This window comes from Macrobrachium rosenbergii, chromosome 5 (genome assembly GCF_040412425.1).
Source record: "Macrobrachium rosenbergii isolate ZJJX-2024 chromosome 5, ASM4041242v1, whole genome shotgun sequence".
NCBI lineage: Eukaryota > Metazoa > Arthropoda > Malacostraca > Decapoda > Palaemonidae > Macrobrachium > Macrobrachium rosenbergii.
The window spans coordinates 38,266,139-38,287,989 of record NC_089745.1 but is presented as its reverse complement, the minus strand read 5'-3'; the positions used below and the strand labels follow the sequence as shown (position 1 = coordinate 38,287,989).

General features: G+C 37.4%; 1 protein-coding gene across 2 annotated transcripts in view; it reads left to right on the top strand.

Moving 5' to 3' along the window:
* Positions 1 to 21,851, top strand: part of Cht7 (chitinase 7) — a 234,581-nt gene that overhangs the window by 185,382 nt on the left and 27,348 nt on the right. For both annotated transcript variants that reach the window (XM_067104046.1, XM_067104045.1), the window contains one exon: positions 4,129 to 4,186. Coding sequence is in view for 1 of the 2 variants with exons in the window: in XM_067104045.1 (XP_066960146.1) it covers positions 4,129 to 4,186 (58 nt within the window). In the remaining variant the exon portion in view is untranslated. The remainder of the gene's footprint in view (positions 1 to 4,128; positions 4,187 to 21,851) is intronic.

Below are 21,851 nucleotides of genomic sequence, written 5' to 3'. Positions count from 1 at the left end.
TTCTTCCCTTTTCCATTGCTGTTTATTCCATCGAAGGCCATCCTGGGAAATAAGACCATGAAGGAAAATAAGTAAAAAATCTTGGAAGACATTGCGATGTGAAATGTTATCTTTATGTGGCACAGTCGTATGGGATGTAATTCGCCCCTTTTATGGCAAAGTGTCGAATATGCAGTTTTTATAATTTTTTTTATTTATCTGCATCTATGATGATTGTATCATTGATTTTTTGTTTCAGCAATTTATCAAGTCTGTCTCTCTCTCCTGGATCTGCCTCTCTCTCACCATCCAGGATTTATGGTGAGAGAGACAAGATACTTAGCTGAAACAGGAAGTCTATGATAAAATCACCGTCGGCGCAGATGAATAAAAAAAATGAAAAAATGCATATCCGACACTCTGCCAAAAAATAGGACGAATTATTCATTTTGAGAAAGCAATCTAAATTCCATTATGAATTGATATGGCTTTATTAAAAAAAAAAAAAAACAGGTATTGTACTTCAAATACACATCTGTCTGTCTGTCTGTCTCTCTTTTGTGAATAATGTATGACGAAAAATTCTGAATATATTTTTTTCCTCTGCTGGCTTGTCATAAAGACTCATAGAGAAACTTGACTGGGCGAAAGTTAACTCGAAGAACTTGAGAAACTAAAACACCCTTCATTAAAAACTGGGTTATTGCGCTTGCGTGAAGGTCTAAGGAGGTGTGTATAATTGTGCCACATTATTCTGATTACATTGGTATATATAGTTTTATAATTTGAATAATTTAAAATGATTGATAATAAGGAAATCAGAATTCTGTGTTGCCTTAAAATATACCGAAATTCGTACTTTCTTTTATGCTGTTTCTACGAAGTGTAACTTTTCAGAATTGAGTATATTGAGAATGAGAGAGAGAGAGAGAGAGAGAGAGAGAGAGTATAAAGACGCGAAGATGCACGTGACAGTGAAACTATTGTCGTTTTTAATTTCCTGCGTGTTTGAGAACTAAATATACTGGCAGAGAGAGAGAGAGAGAGAAAGAGAGAAAGAGAGAGAGAGACAGAGACAGAGACAGAGACAGAGAGAGAGAGAGAATATCAGTGAAAATAAACAGGAAAGTAAAGGGGCGAAGATCCACCTGGCAATGAAAATATAGTCGCTTTTAATTTCCGTCGAACAAGTATATAAATATATCCCAGCGACACGCAACGGCAATTGTCGTATTTAACGTCGCATTTGGCTACGATGAGACCGTAGCCAAAAGGAATGGACATTTTAGCCAGCGGTGGATTATGTCAAAGGAACGCCTCGTTTTACCGTCATGAATTGAGGAGGAAGATCTTTGCTTTTGGTCTGGGACGAAATCTGGGAGTTACAGTTTTCCCCGAGTTTCAGCTCCTAGTATACAGAGAGATTAGACTGCTGCTAGCTCCTAGCCTTTCAGCTACGGCAGCGGCGTCTCACAGCAGTCGACTGACCACCAGGGCAACAGAGACAATCGTTTATTGGGACGACGCCTTGTGGCTGCGTCCTTACTTATATGAGGGTAGTGCTGTCAGTGCAGCTCATTTGGTGCACTGTAGGCATTACTTAGAGGGCTTTGCAGCGTCCCTTCGACCCCTAGTTGCAACCTCTCTCATTTCTTTTACTTTTCATCCGTTCATATTATTTTCTTCCATCTTATTTTCCACCCTCTCTAAAAATCTGTTTTCTATTGAAAACGCGAGGCTATCCTCCTGTTAAACCTTTCAAACCTTCTTACTGTCAATTTCCCTTTCAGCGCTGAATGACATGATAGGTCCCAGCGCTTGACCTTTGCCCTAAATTCTATATTTTATTCTATTCTACTCTCTTGCTATGGAGGCTATAATAGAAAAGCAATGCTGCAGACATTGAGATCTTTCTTGAATTACAGAATGCAGTAGGTGAGATTGTTAAAGACAGTAAAAGACTTGAAAGATTTTATGAAAAAAGGATGCAGAGGCATTTATCTTTCCTTGAAATTTGTTGCAAGAATGGGCTTAATTCTATTCCACTTCGGATTTAATCGCCAAGATTTGTTGGACGTGACGCCTTACGCCACGTCAGTGAGGACTGGGTGGCTATTTATAGTCCTTGACAATTCCTTTAACCTCTGACCTCCAAGGTCATCTTGTTCACACAGATACTTGAATCATTTGGATTTAAGTTAAATGTGTGACTGCGTGCCCAAGAATTTGCTTTGAGCTGGGGAGGATGTGTGTGTGTGTGTGTTTGTGTGTATGCGTACGTATATATGTATATGTATATATATATATATATATATATATATATATATATATATATATATATATATATATATATATATATATATATATATACACACACACACACACACTCACACACGAAATTTCTTAATGCCTATCACTGCAGAAAGAGCTGCAGTTTTCGTTTAGACTTATCATATGAAATGAGAGAGAGAGAGAGAGAGAGAGAGAGAGAGAGAGAGAGAGAGAGAGAGAGAGAGAGAGATATCACTACAGTGCAAAGGAAACCATATAGCTTTTCTGAGCAAGGGATTCGGGAAACCAAGGGATCTACAATCTACAGCAAGCAAAGTCTTTTCATTAGATGACAAAATCCCACATTTTGCGAATGTCAGGGGAAGCATTCAGCGATAGTTACGAATGGCAAAAAAGTCAGCCAACGATCTTCGGGTCCGTGATAAGTGTCAGCTTAAAGCCGAAATGTCAGCTTGGGGGAGTGTCAGCTTAAAAGTGACTGCTTCGAGAAACACCAAATCGTAAGAATTAGCGTTTCAGATTACAACACAAAAAACCCCCCCCATTTCATTCTTGTCTTTCTTAATAGCTCCAAAAAGACTTATTCTCGGGTCCCCTCCCCCATTTCGAAAACCCATTTCTAATTTGGCCAATTTCACCGTAATTTTCTCTCAAGTACGTCACTGCTTAACCCCTGCAGGCGGCGCCTCGGGCTCTTTCGCCACTAGAGGGCAGCACCAGCAGTAGCGCCCAAGGGAAGGTCTTTCTGCGTCTGCGCGCACGCCACATGAGGGAAAATGCTTGTTATTCTTGCTATTACGACTTGCGACCGAGTCTAGATTGCAGATTTCAGCCCTAACTTTCTTTCTCTCTCTCTCTCTCTCTCTCTCTCTCTCTCTCTCTCTCTCTCTCTCTCTCTCTCTCTCTCTCTCTCTTTCCAGAGAGGAGAGAGAAGAGAGAGAGAAAATGTCATTTGGGATTTAGCAGTTTATATATATTACTATCATTTCGTTGCCGTGACTAGATTAAAATTATTTTGAGATTACTGATTTTAAACGACATTAAATAAATAAATATATATATATATATATATATATATATATATATATATATATATATATATATATATATATATATATATATATATATATATATATATATGGATGTATATATATATATATATATATATATATATACATACATACATACATACATACATATATATACAGTATATATAAACTAAAAATCTAAAAATATAAAAATAACTAAAGGAGGAAAAATCCAATATGCTCAACTTGTGAATAATAACCTGACGTGACATTAAGATTCGCTTACTTTCTCGAGCAAAAAATAGCTATAATACGCCATTTTACTCGCAAATGGCGGACAACCGAAGATGTGATGACCGTTTGAAAAAAAAAAAAAAACACTTTCGTTCCCAAAGGCTTTTTTTTTCACGTCGCTTCCTGTTCGATTTCGTTTTGCAAAGGTTCAAGTTTTGCTGGTACGAAAATACGAATATGTTAAGAAAATTGGACTTGAACAATTGAGTTTTCAATTCTTTACGCATTTCCTTTATCATGCATTTGTCTCTTGGGTTTTCGTTTCATGCGTCACAAGTTTATTGGAGTATCAGACAAATTCTGAATGGATATGGGTTTGTAGTTATTATTATTATTATTATTATTATTATTATTATTATTATTATTATTATTATTATTATTATTATTCATGGCCATTATAATAAGAAGTAATAGTTCAGGAGGCTGGGCAGCAAATTTATAACCAGTTTTGAAACCTGGCAGGCAATGAATGTTAGATTTCTCTGACAGATTTAATTTCAACTGAATAATTTTTTTTTTCTTTTTGTGTCCTCAGAGGCTCCGGTGGTTGGCCCTGGGGGTCATCCTTCTGGCGGCGATTGCCTTAGCACAAGGTAAGGATAAAGATGTTTGTATGTTTACTGAAGAATTATAAGTCTTCTTGTGTGGTTACTCTCTTCCTCGGCCTGCGCAGTCAGTGGTTGCAGGATTTATCAAAAACAGAGCACCGAAATGTCCTGTGATCTTGATTTTACAAGCGTAATGTCTTGCCATAAATAGTAATTTGAAATTTCGCTACCTTAAATATTAATTGGAAATTGTTTAATTAAAAATTGATTGGAAATTGTTTCCTTAAACATTAATTTGAAATTATATTTTCCTTAACTATTAATTTGAAATTGTGTTTCATTAAAAATTCATTTGAAATAGTGTTTCCTTAAATATTAAGTTGAAATTCTGTTTCCTTAAGTATTAATTTGAATTTGTGTTTCCTTAAATATTCATTTGAAATTGTGTTTCCTTAAATAATAATGTGAAATTGTGCTACATTCAATACTAATTTGAAATTGTTTTTCCTTAAATATCATTTTGAAGCACCAGTTCCTTTCATCACTGAGCCTTTGTAATAAGTGTATTTAGGTGGCGTAAGGTCTTTTGGTAAATTCATGCGTATTTGCAACAGTATATTTTATATCTGAACATTGTTGAAATTAGTTAAAAAAACATCGTCCGTAAACCCTCTAGGCAAGAAGATTGCTTTATTTGTTTCATTTGTCGGCTTTTACATTGTCTTAATTAAGAACTCAAGAGAGCCTGTTTCACTGACCCCCTAATTCCTACGCAGTTATCATATAATTACCGCATTTTGCAGAGAGCAATGGACTTTAGTATGTGATCTCATTATTCAAAGAAATAAAAACAAGGCGTTCCTTTCCCTACCCACTCCCCGCCCCCACCTTAGAGCGAATGCCAATTATCTTATCAGAGCGAGGAACGCTTTCTGAACCAGTTTCAGGTCAGTGTTTTAAGGGCATGTTGACCTCGTCGTAAATCCAAGTTCACGACCTCACTTAGTGGCCGCATTCCGAGAAAATGAAATCAAGGTTGGAATTAAAAACATTTGGGTCTCTTTTTTAATGCCAGCCGTAGTTGAGGAGGGAAAGCTGTAAGGCTGCTGTTTTTCGTAAGCTTCTCCGGCATGGTTAGAGGCTAGGTTAGACCATCTTTTGTTGTGGTCTTCATTTGGTTTGGCACCAGGCCACTCTGAAGGTGGAGGAGGGTGGAGAAGTCAAGATGGTTTGGGATACTTAGATGACAAAAAATGAATGAGCCATATCTCTCTCTCTCTCTCTCTCTCTCTCTCTCATCAGTACACGACCACACACTGTACAATATGCAGTTATTGTGAACCACGTGATTGGCGAAGCTATAAGGATACATGGTTTTCGTAATCTTCTCTCTAATTTCGGTTAGGTTAGGGCAGGTTAGGTTTGGCCAGTCCATCTTTTTGTTGATTCCTCTCTCTCTCTCTCTCTCTCTCTCTCTCTCTCTCTCTCTCTCTCTCTCTCTCTCTCTCTCTCTCTCATATCAATACACGACCACACACACTGTACAATATACAGTTATTGTGAACCATGTGATTGGCGAAGCTATAAGGATACTTGGTTTTCGTAATCTTCTCTGGAATTTCGGTTAGGTTAGGGTAGGTTAGGTTTGGCCAGTCCATCTTTTTGTTGAATCCTCTCTTTCTCTCCCTCTCTCAACAATACACGACCACACACTATAAATACAGTCATTGTGAACCATTTGATTGAGATACGTGGTTCCTGCTTCTCATCGTCAAGTGTGTTTTTTTCATTAGTTGTCTCCTTAAGGTGAACTGTTCCATCAAAGTGTTCCTCTCGATGGATATCTGGAATGCCGATACTTCTTTAGGTCAAGTCACAGGCGTCAAAGTATGCGGATTAAAATGTAAAAAAGGAAATCTTTGCGAATCATTCTCTGGAGGTTATTGAGATAGCATGACCTAAATATATGCAGAGAGAGAGAGAGAGAGAGAGAGAGAGAGAGAGAGAGAGAGAGAGAGAGAGAGAGAGAGAGAGGGGTCCTGGCGACGCCTTGTACGCTTTTCCTTTTGATATTTTGGTTGCAAACCCAACTTACAATTGTAATGGAGAAATAACCATTTTTACAACTGGTACAATAACATTACCGTGTAGTTTGATTCAGGGTTTCCCTTCAGTTTATATATCCAAGCACGTAGCAGGATGAATTTTTGAAAAGATAAACTTTTTTTTCTGTTTATTATGTCATCTTAATAATTACTAGATTTTTCATTATTTCAATAACAGCCAGCGTTATAAAGGTTTTATTTTTGTTGTAACTGACATTGAAGGAGCAAGGCAATCACCTGTCTGCTCGGTTTTCGGGAGCAGAGGAAAGAAAGTCACTGTTATTACTTATTGTAATTTCTCTGGGAATTTTCTATCTTGGTTTTCAGTTTTTGGTAAAATAAAACTATTGAGATGGCTTTGTCTGTCCGTCCGAACTTTTTTCTGTCCGCCCTCAGATCTTAAAAACTAGTGATGTAGAGGCTGCAAATTGGTATGTTGGTCATCCACCCTCCAATCATCAAACATACCAAATTGCAGCCCTCTAGCCTCAGTAGTTTTTATTTTATTTAAGGTTAAAGTTACCCATGATCGTGCGTCTGGGACCGCTATAGGTGCCAACAACACAGACCACCACCGGGACGTGGCTAAAATTTTCATGGGCCGCGGATGAGATTTTCATGGGCCTTGACTGAGAGTTTCATACAGTATTATGCTCTGTTCAGAAAACTCGATTTTGCCGAAGAAACTTCGGAGCATTTTTTACTTGTGTGTTTTTTTTTTATTGAGAACAATTTCTCCGTCAAGTGAAAACTGATCCAGTTGCGTGTATCGATATTATTACCTGAATTCAACGTAGATTGATTCAACAGCTTTTTCTTATAAATATGAAATGTTATCTCGTGTTGCTCTTGAGTTTTTGAAGTGTCTTTATTGAAAATGAAGAGACGAAGAGCTAAGATTAGTTGATTGCTTGATTGATTTACGAAATTTTAGCTGTCGAATCACAGCTAAATTTGGTGCCGAAATGTTATTTACCCTTCTCTCTCTCTCTCTCTCTCTCTCTCTCTCTCTCTCTCTCTCTCTCTCTCTTCTCTCTCTCTCCACGTCCACGCATGTAGGGGAGAGAGAGAGAGAGAGAGAGAGAGAGAGAGAAAAGGCGGTTATCTGTTTCTTGTAAGAATGACGTAGCTGGGAGGATAGATTTGATATTGTGAGTCAAAGTTATTTCCTAAATACGTGGAGAATTCAACCTTGTATCTGACGAATTCATTTCATTACGATGATCCAGAAACCTGAATAAGAGAGAGAGAGAGAGAGAGAGAGAGAGAGAGAGAGAGAGAGAGAGAGAGAGAAAAGGTGGTTATCTGTTTCTTGTAAGAATGACGTAGCTGGGAGGATAGATTTGATATTGTGAGTCAAAGTTATTTCCTAAATACGTGGAGAATTCAACCGTGTATCTGACGAATTCATTTCATTACGATGATCCAAAAACCTGAATAAGAGAGAGAGAGAGAGAGAGAGAGAGAGAGAGAGAGAGAGAGAGAGAGAGAGAGAGAGAGAGAGAGAGAGAGAGAAAAGGCGGTTATTTGTTTCTTGTAAGAATGACGCTGCTGGGGGGATAGATTTGATATTGTGAGTCAAGTTATTTCCTAAATACATGGAGAATTCAACCTTGTATCTGACGAATTCATTTCATTGCGATGATTCAGAAACCTGAGTAAGAGAGAGAGAGAGAGAGAGAGAGAGAGAGAGAGAGAGAGAGAGAGAGAGAGAGAGAGAAGGCGGTTATTTTTAAGAATGACGTAGCTGGGAGGATAGATTTGGTATTGTGAGTCAAAGTTATTTCCGAAATATGTGGAGAATTCAACCTTATGTCTGACGAATTCATTTCATTACGATGATCCAGAAACCTGAATAAAAGAGAGAGAGAGAGAGAGAGAGAGAGAGAGAGAGAGAGAGAGAGAGAGAGAGAGAGAGAGAGAAACTTCTGGAAGTATTAAAACAAGTGAAGACACATTGTGCAAAGCGAGAGGAAACTTCTGACTTGAAAGGAAAAGTGAGGACTTAGGAGTAAGGTATCTGGACTGCATGATTTCCGAGAGACAGGGCTGGAAAAACAGTGGAAACTGACAGCAGTCCCGCTCGACCGTGACCCTCTTCGGTAAAAATCAGTAGCGGTAACCGACGCGAGGCGACCGAAAACGCACCACGAGTAACCTTCAAGAGAGACATGCACTGGGGTCTCCATCCTCGCCTTAACTCTCTCTGTACCAAGGAGATGATGGCCTTCCTTCTTCCTAGCTGTTTCTCATGCTTTAGAAATTTTTTTTGAGAGGATTCTCTCTCTCAAAGTAACTTATAAGTAACTGACTGGTCCTCAGAGGTGCCGATTCTTGTGTGTGATTCTTGTATGCCGTTAGAATTGTCTGTAAGAATCGTGAGCGTGACGTCACGTTAGACGTATGCGGAGCTGATGGTAACGGAGATCCAACTGGTGATTATAAAGCAAAGGCTCTCCTTCCTCTTCTCTCTCTATCTCTTCTTCCTCACTCACTCACTCCTCCTCCTCCTCCTCCTCCTCCTCCTCCTCCTCCCATTTCTCTTTCCTTTTCCTCCTCCTCCTCCTCCCTCGAGAATCTTCCTCCTGATAATGACAAAGATGATGATGGGTACAGAGATAAAAATAACTTTCAAAAGCACAATAGGTTTAGAATTTCAGAAACATATCTTGTCCCATATTCTGATAATTCAAATAACCACCGATTCTGAAATCGTCAATGACCAGTGTTATCAAAAGAGCAAAAGTAAAAAGAATTGAGCAAAAATTCACATTGTATATAAGAATGACGCTCATTTATTCGTTCGATAAATTCAGTGTATCGAAATAATTTTAAAGATTCGGTCACGCATGCGCGAGAAGGCACTGAAGTTAAGATGATATACGTTTCCAGAATCTCGTACTTATGTATCAGTGCATGCGTGTGCGTTAATCAAGAGAAGGTTTTCATTTACTTCAAGGACAGCTGCCTGCAATGCAAACTCTCTCTCTCTCTCTCTCTCTCTCTCTCTCTCTCTCTCTCTCTCTCTCTCTCTCTCTCGTCTGTATGTCTTTCTGTCTGTCTCTTTGTGATCATACCGTTTTCATTATTATTATTATTATTATTATTATTATTATTATTATTATTATTATTATTATTATTATTATTATTACTCATGAGTCTTGAAATGGAGAAACAAATCCAAAGTTATGCATGAATACAAATATATTAAAAATAAATCTATACATAGAGCTTTCGGGAATCTGTTCGATTCCCTGTATAGATTTATTTTTAATTTATTTGTACCCGTACATAACTGTGGATTTGTTTCTCCCGTATTATTATTATTATTATTATTATTATTATTATTATTATTATTATTATTATTATTATTATTATTATTCAAAAGATTAACCTCCATTTACGTGGAACAAGCCTACAGGGGTCATTGACTTGAAGTACAAGCTTCCATAGGATATGGTGTTCATTTGAAAGAAGCTACAGATTGTAATAGGAAATACAGAAAGGAGAGCTCAGTTATTAGGAAAGATAAATGAATGAATTAATAAGTATACAGATAAAAAGTCTAAATAAATTAGTAAATTACAAAGTTACAAAATTATTTCCGGGAAGATTTGGTGCAACGAAGCTACAGAATATTTTTGCTATTGTTGGTTGCTAGATAATAAACTATCTAGAACTCAGATTCTCTTTGCCTCGAGTTCACGTGAACAGGAAAATACTTTGATATCATTGGCGGGTCATTCGGAAATTTGTGAAATATGTGGCCAGTCAACGTTTAGGAGTCTGAGATTAATCATGTTAATCAGGTGAATCTCTTACTTTTCCTGTGTGCAGTAGAGACGCTGGTAGCCTCAGTTCCATGTTGCCAAACAACCAAGCAACTGCAGATATTGCCTCCATAGCTTCTGCAGGCATTTCTTCCATGTCATGTTGTTGCTCTTTGCTGTCGGAGCCAGTAAGAATTTTTTAAAAATTTGTTTCAATCTTTCTTTCATGAAAATTGTTGCAAAGGAAATGTATAACGCACAAGTACAACATCTAAACCTTCTTCAGTTTTACTGTCCAACCTCTCTAATTATTACTTCTAGGTGCAACCGTGGGGTTTTCTCCCAGTTCCACCCGAAGATCCTTGTGCTGCATCACATTTATTTCCTGGATCTCTTCATCTTGCAGTGCAACCACTCCAACCCCCTCTTTTCCTTGTATTGAACGCTGAGTGGCCGAAAGTGCCCCAGTGCGTGGCTTGACAGCTTAAATTTCATGAAATCAAATAAATCAGCAAAAAAAAAGATAATAAATTATCTTAACAGTTGTAGATATAGTGTTACATTGGCTTTCCTGTCACGTGATCACCAATTGCAGGAGAGATAAGGAGAAGATCTCCTCTCTCTGATGCGTGTGCTATCTCTGTCGATCTCTGAGGGGAACAGTCTGCCAAGGATGTTGCGCAATTAGCACCCCTAAAATTCAAGCGAAGCTGCAATGCATTACTAGCCTGAAACCATTCATATTGTACTTAAATAATTCGTTTGTATTTCTGTCTATTTAATTATTAAGTTATTATTCTTTGTTCTAACAACTTCTCTCTTTTTTCTTATTCCCTATATTATCTTCTGTACCGTCTTGCAGATGAACACCATACTCTTTAGAAGTCTGAATTTCATGTCAGTGGCCCCTGTCGGCTTGTTCCATATGAATAGGGGTTTATCTGCTGGATAATAATAATAATAATAATAATAATAATAATAATAATAATAATAATAATAATAATAATAATAATAATAATAATTTGGTATCCCATATATAATGTTCTAATAACTATTTTCAGGGTCGCCTCTCAGACTGTGCTTACGGAATGTTTTTTTTTTTTTTTTTTGCTCCATGCATTAATATGGCGTCTGTTTGTTTTCCTTGTCTCTTCTAACTTTTCCTTATCCTTATGACGAATGTCACTCCCATCCCGGCACAAAATCGCCTTCAGCTGTCAAAATACAGCAATGCGTAAATGCCCTTGGTTCAGACAAGACGTGCTAAAGATTCCCTGTCAGTTTCTGTTTTTAATACATCTTCGAATTCTCATTTAGTTTTTGCACATTTCAAAAGAGTAACTGCTTTGATGATGAACTCGCAAAATCGTGTAGTTGTCCTCAGCTACATTAATTCAGCTTTAACTGGCATTTGTAAAATTCCATATAGGATGTCCGTGTTCCTCCCTAAAAATATCCCATGATATTTAAATGAAACACACATTGGAAGGTCTGCTTGCCTGCATGTTTCTCTTTAAAGCATGTCTAGAAAATTAACAGATCATAGACAGTGAATAACCACTTAACCATAATGCAAACCCCATTACCTGTTGTTGGTTTATGACCATATTGGTATTACGTACGAGAGAGAGAGAGAGAGAGAGAGAGAGAGAGAGAGAGAGAGAGAGAGAGAGAGAGAGAGATTCGAATACGAATAGCAGCAACAGTACTTGGAATTGTGAACAATGATGTCTGTTTTAACTTCAGTCCACGGAAATGGACTTCTGTATTACTCTTTTCGAAGAGTGAAATTTTGAAGTAAACTATGGTGATTGCTAAATTGGTTGGAATTAAATGACCCTGTATGGAACAGTCTGTCGAGTAATGGTATCATATTCACCCAATATTCATTAACGTAATGATAGTGCAGGCGAATTGGTATTTGCTATTGTATCATATATAAAAATTATATATGAAACTGCGTAGTTGAATGAATACTGGGTGATTGGCAATTTCCCAACTCTTGTTTTTCTATAAATGATTGAGAGATCTTTTGGAAACTATAGGAACTATAGTAGAACTCCAGGAAAAGATCTTTGCCTCCATTCCTACCTATCTTCAATTTTGCTGTCCAGCCTCTCTATTACCTCTCAGCGTAACTGGGGTTTGTCCCAGTTCCCTCTTTAGATCTTTGTATTTCAACTCATTAATTTTCTGGATCTCTTCATCTTGCTGTCCAACCACTCCAACTCCCTTTTTTCACTTTCTTGAAAGCTGAACAGCCGAAGTTCCTCCAGTGCTTCGCTTCACAGCCCAGATTTCTTAAATGAAATCAGCTATACAAGGGAAAGATTTTAATGTTCAGTAAAATAAGATGGAAAATCAAGAAAATATGCCCAACTTTAGAATAAAATGAAGGTTATAGGCTAACTTGAAAGGAACTCATGATAGGAGTAGACCTAAATATTACGAATTTAACGGAAAGAATAAGTAATAAGGGTTTGTGCGTATGTGTGTGTCTGTGTTCGCGTGCGTGTCTGTGTGTGTGTGTGCTTCAAAAGCACGAGTCCTTATTTGAGTAGATATGGTCAAAGTACTGGAAGGTTATTGCGGAGTTTCCAATTGAAGGACCAACTTTCTTCGTGGTTTCTCTCAAGTGATTATGGCGTGCTTGGTGCGTTTGCCAGTGTATGATGGAAAACCTACATCTGGAGAGAGAGAGAGAGGTGTTGGTTGGGGTGGAGGGACGTGAAGTGGGAAGATTTTGTATGAAAAAAAGAGAGCGTTATATAATAGTATATATATCCTTCTATACATCAGTAAGTGGAGAGAGAGAGAGAGAGAGAGAGAGAGAGAGAGAGAGAGAGAGGAACGTGGGGTGGAAAGATATTGCCAGAAAAAAAAACCCAATCTTATGGTAGCAATCGTTAGTTGAAGTCTCTTAAAATCTAGCAAAAATTAAAGAAGGAATTAGCATTGTTATTAGTCCGTTGACTATTTAGACCACTGCATTAATAACTGTTAGCAAGGTTTCCTTCTAAAGAAAGGGACGGTTAATTTAAATCTAAATACCTTAGCAAATGGCCTTTCACTTACTAGTTATCGGGCAAGGTTGCGAAACACAAATCTGAAAGCAGGTTTGTTGACACTCCTTTAACAGAATTGAACGGAGGACTGCACTTGGAACATTCTCGTTAATTGCGCGCAGGCATCCTAAGATTTGCTGATGAGGTTTTATTTTCTGGACTTTCATTTTCATAATTTCATATTTATTTATTGATTTATTAGTTTATCAATTTTTTATTTTCTAATAATTGAAATCTTCTTTCTGTATTATATATATATATATATATATATATATATATATATATATATATATATATATATATATATATATATATATATATATCTGTAACTTCTTTCAAATAAAAACCATATTCTTTGGAAGCTTGAATTTCAAGACAGTGGCCCTGTAGGATTGTTTCTTATGAACAGGGATTTCTTCTGCATAATAATAATAATAATAATAATAATAATAATAATAATAATAATAATAATAATAATAATAATAATAATAATACTTCTTTAGGTGGTCATGATTGAAGACATTCCCTGCTCGCAGCACTGACTGAAACCTCACGAAACCTCATATGAGCTGGGTGAATGTCCAAGCGCATACTCTCACCCAAAGCAGATAATTAGTTTGCAAAAGAAAATGATGACGACAGATACAAGTAATTCGGTTACGCTGTGTTCTTGTACCTTCATACTTTGCCAAGTGGCGTGTAGAAGGTCTCTGCGTATGCATACACGTATTTGACATTTGAATTGCAAGGTGAACAGGTGGCTAATACCAAAATGTGATCACAAGTTAATTACACCGCGGTAATTGGAGGCTAGACCGAGTACCTAACCTTGCGTAGTTGCATACAGAAATTATAATCTTTTGCCCAGTAGAAAGCTTCTGATTAAATGATCTTATGCTTATTTTCAGTCGAAGATTTCTGGTAATTACTCAAGTATAAGGCGTGGCCCTTGAAATTTAAAAGGAGATGAAGAACGAAATATGAAGATTTATTGTTATATTTATTCAGTTCTTTTGCGGAACAGTCTCCCTGAGGATGTTGTGCAATTAGAGCCTCAGAATTTCAAGCGAAGATGCAGTACATTACTACCTTAAAACAATTCGCCATGTATTTGATAATTTACTTATATTTTACCTATTAATTTATTTATTGATCTTATTTTTCTTTTCTATTAACTGATCTCTTCATACTGTACTTCCTATTATCCAAGTTACTTCTTTGAAATGAACACCATATTCTTTGGAAACTTGAATTTCAAGTCAGTGGCACCTGTAGGCTTTTTTCCATATGTGTATGAGTTTGATTAGAGAGAGAAGTGAAAACGGAATAAAGATTTGGCAGACTCGTTCCTTTGACCTTGTTATCGCTTAACTTCGGCAAAAAAATCTGAAGTTTTAGATGTCTGGCGTGATCAAACAGCTCTTTAAATGTCAAAGGCAACGAGCTTGCTGGCAATCATAGCAGAAGGCAGCAGCAAGCTTGATCGCCTGCCCTACTTTGTACTGAATGAATGGAGGCTCTTAATAAGCGGCCAGTCGCAGTGATTCAACACGTCACTGGATCATTCTCATTCTGTCGGGGTAGTCCAGATGTATAACTCTCTCTCTCTCTCTCTCTCTCCACTACTGCGATTTGTGGCAGGCAGTTTAGCATTCGTCTCTCTCTCTCTCTCTCTCTCTCTCACTACTGCGATTTGTGGCAGGCAGTTTAGCATTCGTCTCTCTCTCTCTCTCTCTCTCTCTCTCTCTCTCTCTCTCTCTCTCTCTCTCTAGTACTGCGATTTGTGGCAGGCAGTTTAGCATCGCCTCTCTCTCTCTCTCTCTCTCTCTCTCTCTCTCTCTCTCTCTCTCTCTCTCTCTCTCTCCAGTACTGCGATGTGTGGCAGGCTGTCTAACATTCGTCTCTCTCTCTCTCTCTCTCTCTCTCTCTCTCTCTCTCTCTCTCTCTCTCTCTCAGCAGTAAATAGTTCCAGAATTTAGCGTAACAAATTCCCCGGACATGCCAAAACCTCTTCTTTTGCCTGGCCATACATCATTTGTTAATCTTACGTCTTCTCAGCAGTATTGTATTTAAAAAAAAGTGTCGGTAAAAAACGAGTATTTTTATCTTGAGGAAGTCTGTGATTCCCGTTAATCAAACCAGGGCTTACAAAACCTTGTTTCCCTTCACTGCTCTCTTATTTTTCTACCCTGAGGTCGGTGAGGCTATGGTAAATAAGGCAGTATGAATGCACTTTTGAGGACTAAAATAATCATTCTAAGTCTGCTTTACACATTTTAGGTGCAATGATTTCTGTTATTATTATCATTCAGAAGATAAACCCCTGTTCCTCTGGAACAAACCTGCAGGGGCCATTGACTCGAAATTCAAGCTTCCGATGAATATGGTGTTCATTTGAAAGAAGTTACAGAAGATAATAGGAAATGCAGACAGGAGAGGTCAGTTATTAGAGAAGAAAAAAATGTAGGTTGATAAATAAATAAATGAATAAATAAATAAATAAATAAATAAATAAATAAATAAATAAAAATGTAGAAAGACATGACTGATCATTCCAATCACCTTCTGCAGTACATCACAGCGTAATTTTACACATCAGTCAGAGACGTGACCCTGGTGCAACCACGAATTTCAAAGAAAGTCCGTCGGTCTCTCTTCGACTTTCTATGAAAATTAAAAGTCAAGAACACATGCTACTGAATTTTCATTATCTTTAAGGTTTTTAAACAGATAGCATAAGCATTTCCATTACATTCTGCAAGAAAAAAGCAGCTATTAAGTTTCAAAATTTTGGGAAATTTCTGTGGAATCATAATCAATTGAGAGAGAGAGAGAGAGAGAGAGAGAGAGAGAGAGAGAGAGAGAGAGAGAGAGAGAGAGAGAGAGAGAGAGGGGGGAGAGAGATTTTCATATGTAATTTATAAAGTCACGATGCGGATAATTTTGTAAAAATATTGTGCTCTCGTCAGTTTCTAATAAATCAGACAGGACAGAAGCCAGAAACATTTAACAAAAACTATTTACGTTGGAGATATAATACGCGTACTATTCAGTAAGACCCTTGTATTTAAAAAAAAAAAAAAAAACGAAAGATTATTGCCACAATCAGCCACAACATGGAACACAGTCGTAGAGCTTTCGCTTTTCTGAGTAAATTAAGTTACTGGAGGGTCCCCAGACCTCATGGTTGTGAAATATACTCGTTGGTACCATGAGGGTGCCCAGAGTACCCAGCTCCCCAAGCTGTAATGAATGGGCATGGGAGAACAAGAAAAAAACAAGGAAAAACTAGACTGGTCAGACCAGACCGTTAACTGTCGGGTCTCAAGAAAAGTTGCAGAAAGAATAAGAAGTAGCTATCTAACTGTCTTCTGGACTTCAGGCCAGGTTTATTGCTTGGGAAAGATATGTACACATACACAAACACCTACACACATATATATATATATGTAAAACATTTAGAAACACACACACACACACACACATATATATATATATATATATATATATATATATATATATATATATATATATATATATATATATATATATATATATATATATATATATATATATATATATATATTTATATATATATATTTCTGACCATTGTATTAAATGTTTGTTAGATATATCTTCAAGAAATTACTTTGGTTATGTTTGCAAAAAATGGTTAAAAAATAACTGGACTGCACTAAATAATGATTGTTTTAAAACAATATATTGATTATTAGTACGTTAACTTTCAACATACTGTTTACAAACAATATACTGAAAATTGTTTTTAAACAATCATCGTCGATACTTATCAGAAGAAGCCAAGCCTATTGACAGTTAGCCTACAGACTAAGTAGTTCGTGTCATCTCAGATGTATAGATAACCAAAAACTAAATGAACAATCTACTCCCCCGGGTACCCCTCCCCCGTCGCTTCCCACTCCTTCCCCTGACCAATATAGTGTAAGGGTTTGAGGTCAGTGGCTCTCAGCCCATCATTTTCAATTCGAGTTCTTCTTCTTTTTCTCTTTTCTTTCTTCGAAGTGTCTTTCGGTCAACTTTTAGCAAGAGCTGCATCGACGATAACGAGATTTCAGTCACTAACTCATTTCATAAACGGTGTTGAAAGTGATTGAGTTCTGCCGAGAGAGAGAGAGAGAGAGAGAGAGAGAGAGAGAGAGAGAGAGAGAGAAAAGGAGCAAGTGAGATACACCATTGGCATCACTGAAATAAAATTTTTTCCTACGATAGAAGTGCTTAATTCTTACGTGTCTTTCTATTCCTTTCTATTTTTACTGGAGAAGACGAATGGGGAAATGAGGAGAGGGTGGGGGGAAGGGGAGAGTTTGAGCAAAGCAGGTTGGGAGGGGTGGGGGTGGTTGGAGCAAAGTCACGGATGGTGAAACGAGATAAAGGAATTCTCACAATCCTCGTCCGAAGTAAGAGCGAGCTTTTCTTTCACCAGCTCTTCTGTCGTTCCATTTTTTATAAAGTGCTCAGCTTATTAAGAGATTCCTGTCTAATACAGACAGATGCGTATACTGTAGACAGGTAGGTTCCCCAACCACGTCTCTTTGATTCCTCCCCACAAAATAAAAAATAATTCTTAACAGTTGTAGGCAGTAATACTTTAACTTTCCTTTCCCGATTATTTTTGTCGGTTTTCCCTTTCGGTAAAACTCCTGAAGATGAAATCCTTGATGAATATCGTTGTATGATATGGCATGAAATGTTTCCCAAAATTCCCAGTTCAAGACGTCTTTTATTCCTCACACCGTTGGACTGTGGAATATTCCCCCTGAGGATACTGTGCAATTAGAACCTCAAAAGCTCAAGCGAAGATGCAGTACGTTACTACCCTAAAGCAATTCACCTCGTTTTTTTTACCGATATATTTATATTTTTATCTATTTATCTACTAATTTATTAATTTCTCTATTTTCCTTTTCTAATTACAGATCTCTTCTTTCTGTATTTCCTATTCTGTAACTTCTCTCAAATGAACACCATATTCTTTGGAAGTTTGAATTTCAAGTCAGTGGCCCCTGTAGGCATGTTCCATCTTCTAAGTAATAATAATAATAATAATAATAATAATAATAATAATAATAATAATAATAATAATAAAAAAAGATTGCGCTAATAGGAATACTTCAAACTGAAAATCCCTCATCCTTAGTAAAACCTTCAAGTAAAAAAGGAGCAGTGGTGTAATCATATCTGATATTGCCCAACATTTTTTTTTTATTTAACGTGCATGAGATGACTGACTAAGCTTTCTCGAGCCTAAATATAGAATATAATGTTGCGAAACTAAATAATGGGTTTCTATTTAGGGAAACAAACAACTCGCCTTTCTCACATTTGTTCGGACTGGAGTCTAAATAGTGCTGACATAAAGATTTTCTTTCAAGCTGTTTTGATGTTTTCTTATCTTTGAACTACGCCAAGAACTAAAATTGTTATAAAGAATTACAGATTGAAATAAGTGGGGCTTTTATGACCGGTAAGAGTGGAGTTGATGACCGCCGTTTCGAGATCGTAAACGAGATCTGAAGTAGATAAGAAAGAGGTTGACAAGCCAAGTACTTAATCTCCATAACTCACTTACAACCAAGAGACCTCACGTAGGTTTCTGGTTCCAGTTTGTCAACACCCACGAAAATCAGGGGTTTGTTTGACTAACGGGACGAACGAACGCAAAGAACCATGACGCCGTAGATGACGACGAAGTCGGAGACCAACGGTCGAGACGAGTTCACCGAAAGTGAAAGTCGCCCACCGCCACTTCCACAATCGACTCCGCCACCATCAGACGCTGGACGACTCTCAACCTATGACCCTTTAAAACTCTCGGCGAATTCAGACCAATAGAAAACGACTTTTTTTCCTAAGTCTGTTTCGTATACTTGGTCAAAAAATGGTCATTTCGTTATACTCAGATCTGTTCGATCAAACGTACGAAATTACATATTCATTAGAAGAATTTCAGTTGGTTTCACTACATATTTACTGGTTAATTCATGTGTTTATGGAATCCAAATGATCAAACAGAAGACACGATTTAATACGTTAGAATACGCGGCATAACTTTTAGGAATATCATGTTATAAAAACGCGAGTGCTCTCACTCTCTCTCTCTCTCTCTCTCTCTCTCTCTCTCTCTCTCTCTCTCTCTCTCTCTCTCTCTCTCTCTCCCACACACCCAAAAGCTGTCTCACTCACATACACACAGAAGCTGTCTTTCACACACACACGCACACATACACACACACACTTACATACATACCACAAAGCTATTTCACACACACAAAAGCTATATCTCCACATACTCACAGAAGCTCTCTCTCTCTCTCTCTCTCTCTCTCTCTCTCTCTCTCTCTCTCTCTCTCTCTCTCTCTCTCTCTCTCGCAGTACTTAGCGAGACAGCAAACTGAGACGTCACTCCTGCCGACTAGTCTGTCGATTAACCCGATTCATTCCAATCCCCTGGGAAAGGACTTGTCAGGAAAAAACTCATTCCGAACAATCAGAAGTGAATAACGGGTGAATAACGGTCTTTCGTGCGAGCGTGAAGGTCGTGCGATTTGTGTGCTTGGCGTGCATAGTTTTTGCATTGATTATAGCTCTTTTTTTCTCTCTTTTTCTTGTGCATCGGACACATCCTCTACATGGCCTGTGAAATGTGTCTGATGAAATTCATTAGTAACTGCTGTTTCTACTCCTATTATATTTGTATGATCTTGTTCTTTGCGTGCATGTGTGTGTCTGTGTGTGCGTGCTGCACTTCTGCCCTTTTCCTAAACTGGATTTGCATGATTATGAAAGCTGAGGTGTCCATTAATATTCATATGTGTAATTATGTATGTGTTCCGCATTTCTGTCTCCTTCAAAAGAAGAATTTGCATGACTGTGAAGGCCAAAGTGTCCATAATTAATATGCTGATTTCCCAGACTTTTCTCAATTGAAAGGGAAAGCCAAAAGATCTTTTATCTTTTTCCTCCTCTTCTTTCACTCGTTTTGACATTCTTCAGATTTCTTGGTCTGTGGATCCAAATCATTATGGTCCGTGAATTGTAAAACACAGTGACGTAGAGGAATATTGAGCAGGAGGCAGTACTAGAAATGTTAGCAAGTGAAAGACACTTCTTTTGTTATGCTGAGGTTTTGTTCCATTTGGGGCATGGGTTTCCAGTTACGTCTTGCTCTTGGTATTATTATTATTATTATTATTATTATTATTATTATTATTATTATTATTATTACGTCTTTCTTTCTCATGTTAATGTTATTTTTATCATTATTATTATTATTATTATTATTATTATTATTATTATTATTATTATTATTATTATTATTATTATTATTATTATTATTATTATTATTAATCTATCTTACTTCTTGAGATCTCTAGCAATTATCACATTGAGAATAAACGAAAGTGGGAGAGAACCATCCCCCCCCCCGAAAAAAATAAAAAGCGAACCAATGCAAGAATATTCATGAACTCTGTAAGTCAAAAGTAACATATTTCTTGTGTGCCTGAACCAGATCAAGCAAGCTGGGGTCAGGGCTAAGTAGCAGTAAGAGACGGAGTGAATGAACTTCTCGTTGCATAACTTTCCGTTCTCATATTCAGCGGCGTTGCTATGATACGTACAGCTCTCAGAGAGTGGTCTTGGTCCGAGAGAGAGAGAGAGAGACTTACAAAAGATGTATGGCCAGACGAAAGGCGAGGTTTAAGTATAGTGTCAATGAATTTTTTTATGCTAAATTCTGGAACTATCTATTAACGAGAGAGAGAGAGAGAGAGAGAGAGAGAGAGAGAGAGAGAGAGAGAGAGAGAGAGAGAGAGAGAGAGAGGCTTACAAAAGATGTATGGCCAGACGAAAGGCTAGGTTTAAGCATAAAGTCAATGAATTTTTTAATGCTAAATTCTGGAACTATTTATTAACGAGAGAGAGAGAGAGAGAGCTATAGCTATTACACTAGTTCTCCCCAACTTTTGATTCTTGAAACATTGAGCTAACGATGTCTTCTTTTACACGGTCTCTGTAAGCAATGTTCTTCACCCTAACGACATAATTTCATTCCGCGTGAATCTTGGACAGTATATAATAGTAGCAGAAGCTGTAGTAGCAGTAGAAGGGATTTGCCTTTGAAACGACTCCATATCAGACATTCAGCGAACTTGTTCCGTCAGTGAAAGTTTGTCCCGCCGAGATCTTTGGCAGATAATGTATATTCAGGCTGGCTCGTCCTGGGTATTATTACTCCTGCGCGGTTGGAGCTGAATGGGAACCCAGCACTAGTATGATCTGATCAATCACATTTGTCTTGTCTCGTTTTATGATCATTGATAAGCATCCTGTTATATCCTATTTTTCTTTATTCATTTCTGAAAGGATTTGTAGGGTGAGGTTATTCCCTCTGCTTGGAGATTTCAATCGGATTTAGGTAACAATCTTTTAAATGTGCTTATTAGGACGGCTAATCTGGGTGATTTCAATCGGATTTTTAGATAATAATCTTTCAAGTCTGCTTATTGATATAGCTGTTTCATTCTTCTTGTACTTTACTTTTCTATTCATTAGAGTTTTATAGCATAGATTTCGCTGATGATCCTTAGATAGAGAGAGGGCGTTCGAGAAAGCATCGACTGTTGTGTTCCCTTAATGGTGTTCGTTACGAAAGTTAACATGCTTTGTCGAATTGTTTTTGTTGAAGGCTCTGCAGAATTTTAAAGTCAGAACTAGTTTGGCTGCAACAATA